General features: G+C 58.4%; 2 protein-coding genes across 2 annotated transcripts in view; both read left to right on the top strand.

The window, feature by feature from the left end:
• Nucleotides 1–520: 520 nt before the first annotated feature.
• NPM3 (nucleophosmin/nucleoplasmin 3) lies at nt 521–2,653 on the top strand. The gene is made up of 6 exons (XM_012661661.1): nt 521–654; nt 1,032–1,117; nt 1,355–1,474; nt 1,590–1,683; nt 2,083–2,207; nt 2,301–2,653. The coding sequence occupies exons 1-5, from the start codon at nt 537–539 to the stop codon at nt 2,196–2,198; spliced, it is 534 nt and encodes a 177-aa protein (XP_012517115.1). The 5' UTR covers nt 521–536; the 3' UTR covers nt 2,199–2,207; nt 2,301–2,653.
• Nucleotides 2,654–3,665: 1,012 nt separating this feature from the next.
• Nucleotides 3,666–7,674, top strand: part of FGF8 (fibroblast growth factor 8 (androgen-induced)) — a 10,281-nt gene continuing 6,272 nt past the window's right edge. The window contains exon 1 of the mRNA XM_012661678.1: nt 3,666–3,702. The gene's annotated coding sequence lies outside the window, so the exon portion shown is untranslated. The remainder of the gene's footprint in view (nt 3,703–7,674) is intronic.

Here is a 7,674-nt window from a genome sequence, read left to right as displayed (position 1 = left end):
TGAGAGGACAGAAGAGTTTGGGTGGAAGGAAATTCCTGGAGTTGGAAGTCTTCCTTAAGGCTCCTCGGCTCTTTTGGGGCAAAGACAAATCTGAGCTCATTTCCTTTGCTTTTACAAGAAAAGCACTATCCGGAACCCCGCCTTTGCTGGCGGAGGAGTAGGTAAGCTTTACATCTCTTTATCTATGCTGCCTTTAAAGAAAGCTTACGCTGGGGTTGGAAGAGTGGGAAATACAATACTACAGAGTGTGCGGGGAGCTGTAGAAAATATGGACGCCCTCATGGTCGTGGAAATGAGCAAGGACGTTAACATTAATCCCAAATCCATTGTTCTGTGCAGTTACTGCCTTTCTGCGGTCTTCACAGGTCTGAGCAGCAGTCGCGGGCTTCTGGGCGGAGAAGTGCTGGACTCGCGCGTCCTCGGTGCCTGTCCTCTTTCAGGACCGAGCGTCTCCTTTAATAGGCGGGGCCGGAACTGGTCGAGGGACCCTCGCTTCGTACGTGTCGGGGGCGGAGTTTGGAGACGGTCCTTGCAGCATGGCCGCCGGCACGGCCCCTGCCCTAGCGTTTTTGAGTCAGGAGAGCCGAGTCCGGGCCGAGGGTGTCGGGGGTCTGCGGATACCAGCTCCAGTCACTATGGACAGTTTTTTCTTCGGTATTGGGGAAAGGAGGGGCTGTGGGTAATACTAGAGCGGTAAGAGGTCGTGATGAGGGACAGGAATGCGGACAGTTGCATGGCATGGGTGGGTGCGGAGGGGCGTCTGGCTGTTCCCGAAGGCTAGGGGGACCTCGCACTCGGCCGCGTGAGCGAAAGGGGGCGGTGAGATCCCTGCCCCAGGTGTGCAGGGCGGGGCCCGGGGCCGAGCTCCCCAGGTGTTGTGAGAGAAGGGACGCCTGGTGGGCGTGTAAATGGCCGGTCAGTCCGTGGCTACACGTGACAGGGTGGGGTGGGGTGGGGGTTGGTGACTTCTACTACCCCCCCTCCCCCCCCCCCCGCAAATACTCAAGCGTAGTCACACTGTTCTCTCCCAGGCTGTGAGCTCTCCGGGCACACCCGCTCCTTCACCTTCAAAGTAGAGGAAGAGGATGATGCGGAGCACGTGCTGGCATTGACCATGGTAAGGGGTGGGGGAGGGGCCGACGATGAATAAAGCTGGGCAGGCAATTAGTGGGCCTCTACCCAATCCCTTCCCCTTACTAGGAGTCTACTCCTCTGCTTAGCTTCCATATGGGTGGTTCCCCTGGCCAGGTGATGCAGGGGCCTCTGAGGCCAGGCAAATTCTAGAGTAGATGCCTTCACTAGTAGTGTTAACGCTTGCTTGAGAAGACTCTGAGGCCCTGTGTACCCTTCCCAGCTCTGTCTCACCGAGGGGGCCAAAGATGAGTGTAATGTGGTAGAAGTTGTGGCCCGGAACCATGACCAGCAGGAGATTGCAGTTCCTGTGGCCAACCTCAAGTTGTCCTGCCAGCCCATGGTGAGTTCCCTAGCCATACCTTGGTGGTGGTGATGAGGGGATTGAGAACTTCAGTACTATCATAGCTGGGGTGGGATAGGAGTGGGCCAGGCCTTCATCCTTGTCTTCCTCCCAGCTCAGTTTGGATGACTTCCAGCTCCAACCACCTGTGACCTTCCGCCTGAAGTCGGGCTCTGGCCCTGTGCGGATCACTGGGCGCCACCAGATTGGTGAGAGGAGGGGAGGGCCCTCTCCTTTGCCTCCAGTGGACTCTCCCATCAGGCCTGCCCCGTACTGCACACTCCTGCCCCATCCCAGCCTTGTGTCCCAGCACAGCCCCCATACAGGCCTGCATGCCCTCCCAGGCTGTGCCCTGTGCATGATGTGCTCTCTGCTTTCTGTCCTACTCTGGCCTACCTCCTTCATGGAACCTGTCGCAGCTTCTCCAGCTCCAGTGATGTGGAGTCTTTTAGCTCTTTGTCACCCAGTTTAGTGCCTGAGTTTCTTCTCACCTGTACCATAATCTGTGGGAGATCAGGGTCCCTGCAAGACTAGCACCACAGTAAGTGTGGCATGAAAGGGGCCTGGCTTTAACCTTTCCCTCCCTCTACTGCTTGTGTGTCCACCAGTTACTATAAGCAATGATGTTTCTGAGGAAGAGGAGAGTGAGGAAGAGGAGAGTGAAGAGGAGGAAGCTGAGTTGTGCCCCATCCTTCCTGCCAAAAAGCAGGGGGGCAGGCCCTAGCCCTCCTTGGTGAGTAGGGAGGGAAGAGTGCCAGAAGACTCTGGGAGGGGGCAGGAGGAGCAGGTGAAGGCTTAGATGTTGACCCCTATTTGCTCTTCCCAGGTCAGCCAGCTGCCTGTGTGCACCATGTTCCCGGACAAGTTTCAAGAATTGTAAATGTTTCCTCTTCATTGAAGAGGAGAGTTTGGGGTGGGGATTTGGTTCTAGAGACTTTGGCCTGAGCTAGGAAAGGGGCCTGTTCTTCATAGGGCCCTGGTGTTTGGTCTTGCACCATGCCTGGGGCTTCCCTTTTCTCTAGGAGTGGGAGGGACTCTGAACCTGTATCCTGAACAACCCTCCCTCTCCGCTGCCTATGAGGATGGGGGCTTAGTGTCTGGAGCTCAGAACTACACATTTTTAACACTTTTTACATTTTTGGATAAAAATTGAAATAAAGTGCTGCGGGGTTTTTGCAACTCATTTGTGTGGCTTCTTCCCATGCTAGGGTGACATTTCCCTGGGGACCACCAGGTGGCACTGTGGCAGCACTTTGGGTGGCCCTGAGCTTTGGGGAGGGTGGGGGAATGTGGGATCCTACTATTCCCAGGTCCCTGGGCCAGGACCAAGCCTGGGCCCCAGCCGCCTTGCTGAAAGGGGACCTCCCGATACTCTTTCGTTCCCAGTCGCTGCAGGTGGGGGAGGGCCATTGCAGGAGGTTATCAGCGTCCAAACAAGGGGCCCAGGCCTCTGTCAGCACTCAGGCTGATGGGCAGGGGGCAGATAAGTGGGCTTAAGCAGGCTGAGGAATGTGCATCCCTAGCCCCATGAGGGGGCTGAGGCCCAGAGAGGACCTGCAAGGGGTGGGGCAGGGACCAGTCTTTGCTTCTCCTTTGAGTCTATTAGGCAGTCTCTGAGCAGGGCTGGGCCCTTAGAAACTTGATTCCAGGGGCCAGATGGAGGGAACTGGCCAGATTGGGTGACAGAGAAACCAGAATCCGGGTGGCCTGGCATATGGGGGCAGGAAGGGGCCCCTGGGAATTGGCCTCTTGAACTAAGGGGTTCCTGCCCCCCCCAGCACACCTCCTGGTCTGGGATCTCTGGTGCCTGGAATCAGGTGGTTCTGGGCCTTGGCTGCTACTGTGCCAAGAAGAAGAAGGGATGCACCTAGTGTGAGGATAAGTGTGTGTGACCAGCTCTGGGGTCAGCAGTTCAGCAGCTGTGTTGGTGTGTGTGGGGGGGGGCGGGTTGTCAATGCCCTACAAACAAACACAAACAAAACATTACCTCCCCAGACAGCCTGGGGCCAGACAAGCTGAGGATGGACAGAGAACAGGGCCTGGTGGGGGTCAGGCCAGTTCTAGAACCAGCCTCTGGGCAAGTGAGTGGGCATGGGGGAAGGGGCCCATGATAACCCCAAGAGGCTGGTATTGGGGCAGGGGAGGTAAACTTTGAAGAGAGTCCCCATAATATGGAAAAGCATTCTCAACACATCCCTAGAGAAGAAGGATCTCCCCTCAACCCCTTGGTGAGGAACTAGGGGGTACAATTTTCAACCTCCCTTCGTCCTCAAAGGACGAAGGGAGGTGACCCCTCTCCGTGTTGGGGTGATCAAGGTCGCAGGCGCTTTTCTCCGCTTCAGGAGGGCTTTCCTGAAATGTTTCCGCTGGGGAGCTAAGGCGAAGGGGGAAGCCTGGCTTGGAACCACTCGTCGTGGCTGGAGAGGAGAAGGTGCCACTGGCGCCCTCTGGTGGGCGAGGTTGTGGCCAGACCTCTCCACAAGCCGCCTCTAAGGGCTCGGCGGGTGCCGTGGTGCCAGCAGGAACCTACAAGTGCCGAGAGTGGTCTAGGCGGCCGAATCTGGCGGAAGGCTAGGGAATATGTCATTAGGCTTGCATGCATGCGTGCGTGCGTGCATTCATTCATTTGAAGGACTGGTGATAGAGTAGGGGAGTCGGGCTGCCGTATTCACTACTCCTTACCCTTCCTCACCTCGCCTCCCGCCTCCGAAGTCCTCGGCACGTGCTTGGTTGGAGGCGCGAGAGTCTGGCTGAGTGCAGCGCTGTCGTCTCTCCCGGAAGCCTCCCAAGCCGATCCATCTACCCACTGCGCGTGGCTCCGCCCCAATATTTACCACCACCACCACCACCACCACCCCCCCGCCACGATGCCACCGATCGCTCATTGTATTCCTTGCCTGTCTTCCTGGTCAGTCTCCTGGCGGGCGTGGGCCGGCGCCCAGCACACTCCTGCCCGCTGTGGTGGCCCAATCCACATCGACTCTGAGTCAGGAGTTTCCCAGCCCGATGGGGCGCCCCGCAGACAGAGCTGGGAATTGTTTTTCCTCCCTCCCTGCTCCCGCTTCTCCCCAGTCCCCTCGTCTGCCCCCTCAGCACACAGTAGGAGCGCTGCCAATTCACTCTGGCTTCGGAGCGCTGGGGGATGAAGGCGTACGCTGGGGTTTGCCGACCGCTGGAGGAGGGGCAGGCTCGTATTTTGGGGGGCAAAGGAGAATGGCTCCCAGACGGGGTCCGAAGTGCATAACGCAGTCTCGGCGATTTGCATTTGAACGGTCGGGGGAGAGCCCGCGGCGCTTTGAACGCCGGGCGCGGGAGCACGCGTAGGAGCGAGCTGCAGTCCCAGCGGCCGGCGCCGCTGGTGTGGATTTGAGGGTCCCGGGGCGCGCCGGGGGGCCAGAGGTGCGTTTGGGAAGAGGCTGAAGGTGTGTGTTTGGGTGCCGGCGGGGGCGTGTCTGCGGAGAGGGGGCGTTTGTGTTGGCTAGGAGTGTGTGTTTGTGTTTGCAGGCGAGGGAGTGTGTGTGTGTGTGTGTGTGTGTGTGTGTGCGTGCGTGTGTGTTTGTTTGCCGAGTGTGAGGGAGGCCGGGAAAGGTGGCCGAGCTGTCACTCAGCGATCAGGTTGACAGGCGCTCCCTCATCTGGGCCCAGGAGCTCTGATTGCAGATTCGAGGAAACAAAATAGCAATTGTAATTACGGGGCTTTGATAAGATAAAGGAAGGAGGGAGCTGGCCGGGAGGCGGGCGAGCGAGTGAGGGAGGGAGCGGCCTGCGGGGGCCGGGCGGAACATTTGCATCTGTCAGTCACGGGGCGTGCCGGGGCAGAACCAGGTGCCTGCTGCCTGGGTGTCCCCATCTGTCCCTCTCCCCTAGACATGCGGATTTTGGGAGAGATGGGAGAATCTCAACGAACTGAGTGAGGGTCCAGGTCGTGGGAGGGTCTCCAAATGTAAAGGAATTCTCGTCTCCAAGACGCTCGGTGGCAGAGGTAGGGGTGGGACTAACACTCTGACCTCGGACCCTTTAGGCCCCAGATGCCCATCGCCTCTAGGGGAGAGGGGGGAGGGTGGGTGGAGACCACTGCAGTTCATCCCAGGGCCCTCAGAATCTTATGGGACTCCACAACTACAGTTTAATGCTGGTCTGAGCCAGGTGCTCTGCCACCGTGGCCCCAGAGAGGGGAAGGTGTCCAGGCTGGCTCTGGTTGTGACTCTGGGACCATGTACACACTATGGATGGGCTGGCAGCCCTGACCCCTACCTGTCGCCTGCCCCCTGCTCTTGTCATCAGACTTATTTTCAGAGGGCTGGGTCCATGGTGGGGAGAAGTCCCATCCCTTTCAGGAAGCATCCATGCCCTGCTCCCCATGCTCTCCATTCATTCATTTATTTATTAATAACAAGAAAATTTTCATTTTCGAGGGCCTACACTTACAGGGCGTGAGGTTAAGATGGTGAGCAAACAGACATCACCCTTACCAGCTTGGAGCAGTGCAGAGAGGGAGGCAGACACTCAACAAATCATGACTCAAGCCTTAAACAGAGCACAGGGAAGGACTGGCCTGGGCTGTGGCCACCGGAGCCCACCTGACCTACCTCCTGCCTAACTCCTGTGGGGTTGAGGGAGACAGTGCCCGCCAAACCTGTCGCAGATACAAGTGCTAGATAAGTGGCAGAGCTTACGATTATCTGTTGGGAGGCGGGTGAAGGTAAGTCTCCCTGGGGAAGTTGCACATGGGATGACTGATATCTAAATGCTCGGCCAATTTCCCCATTATTCATTAATTCATTAATTCAACAAACACTAACTGCAGAACAACTCTGCTGAGCTCTGGGCCATGAGCTGCGATTTCTGAGCTAGAGAGACGTGGTCCTTGCTTTGAGGCCTGTGTGTGGGCAAGAATCCTGTGAACAGACTCCTGGAGGGGAGTAGCAGGTGGGCTTAGGAAGTCTGCTTCTCTGAGGAGGGATGAGATCTTGGGACAAGTCTTCTAATTGTTTTCCCTTCTAAACAATCCTTGGTGTTTGCATTTGTGGCTGGGAGTTGGGAAAGATGCAGCATAGGGACAGGCGGGCAACAAAACTTGGGAGGTAGGCAGAACCCGGCTGTGCTGCTGCACAGGGGCCTGCCTGCTCCCTCTGGCCTAATGGCTCCTTGGGACCACCCCAACCCCTCCAGTCGGACCCCTAGGGGCGTGGAGGGCCAGTGGGGATGGGGAAGTTGGGGGTGAAGGCAGCAGCTGGGTAGGGCGTCTGTGGTTCCACCTGTTCCTCCCAAGTACCTGTCCCAGGGCACTCTGCCCACAGGCTGCTCCCACAGAAGCAGTGTGGCGGCTCAGGATGTCCAGAAACCTCAGGGGGAAGCAATGAGGTGAGGAGCTGGGAAAGGCTTAGACAAGTGCCTATCTCCTCTTCCCGCCCCTTGACACAAGGCACCAGTAGGTGTGTAAATACCTGTGAAATGAAAAAATAATGGGACTCTGAGGGGGAAAGGGCTGGGTGGTCTGGATCTAAGTTCCTTCCCCCAGGAAAAGCTGCTGAGAATAGTTATTTTTGCTCCTGCTGCCTGCTGGGTTTGGGGGGTAGAGCAGTGGCTGTGGGACCTGCCAGGGACCTCTGGGCTCCCCCTTCTACATAGGTGGCTCATGGTTCTTCTCAAGCTTTAGGCTAGTGGCGGGGGGACATAGTGATAGCATAGCGGGGGTGATAGTGATAATGGAAGTTGGGGCTGAGGGAGGCATTTCTCGCTCCCAGGGCCTCCTTGGAGACTGAGCGAGACAGGAGAGACCGGCAGGGCGGGGTGTTCAGCCGGGTCCGGATCGCATAGGCGCGCACTGCGCACAGCTGTTCGTTCCAGCGGTATCTGCCGCTTCCAGCGGGCAGGCCCAGCCCTAGCACACAGTAGGTGGCTCAGAGACAGGCCGCGTACGCGGACGCGGCGGCGGACCGGGCCCCACGGCGCGAGACCTAGCCCCGCCGGACTTGGGCGCACTGGGCGGTCCAGAAAGCCCCCGCTCAGGGTCTCGGGGCCCCGCAGAGCAGGCTGTCCGAGGCGCCCCATCCCCGCGTGTCCGGGCCCCAAGAGCGCGCGAGCGGACCGGCCAGGGATAGGGGGAGGCGCCCACACCGGCCGCCCCCGCCCCTCCTGCGGGTCCCAGACCCCTCCCCTAGCCCAGACCCCCAATCCTAGACCCGTCGGCCGCCCCG

The sequence above is a fragment of the Propithecus coquereli genome, unplaced genomic scaffold (assembly GCF_000956105.1).
Source record: "Propithecus coquereli isolate 6110/MARCELLA unplaced genomic scaffold, Pcoq_1.0 Scaffold73, whole genome shotgun sequence".
Taxonomy (NCBI): domain Eukaryota; kingdom Metazoa; phylum Chordata; class Mammalia; order Primates; family Indriidae; genus Propithecus; species Propithecus coquereli.
The sequence above is the reverse complement of the archived record's forward strand: the minus strand, read 5'-3'. Positions and strand labels throughout refer to the sequence as shown.

What these genes read in the sequence shown, in the direction of transcription:
- NPM3 (XM_012661661.1), top strand. Translation starts at nt 537, where the DNA reads ATGGCCGCCGGCACGGCCCCTGCCCTAGCGTTTTTGAGTCAGGAGAGC. An exon ending in AGTTGTCCTGCCAGCCCATG is followed by an intron (nt 1,475 to 1,589) that starts GTGAGTTCCCTA and finishes TCTTCCTCCCAG; the next exon opens with CTCAGTTTGGATGACTTCCA. An exon ending in CACTGGGCGCCACCAGATTG is followed by an intron (nt 1,684 to 2,082) that starts GTGAGAGGAGGG and finishes TGTGTCCACCAG; the next exon opens with TTACTATAAGCAATGATGTT.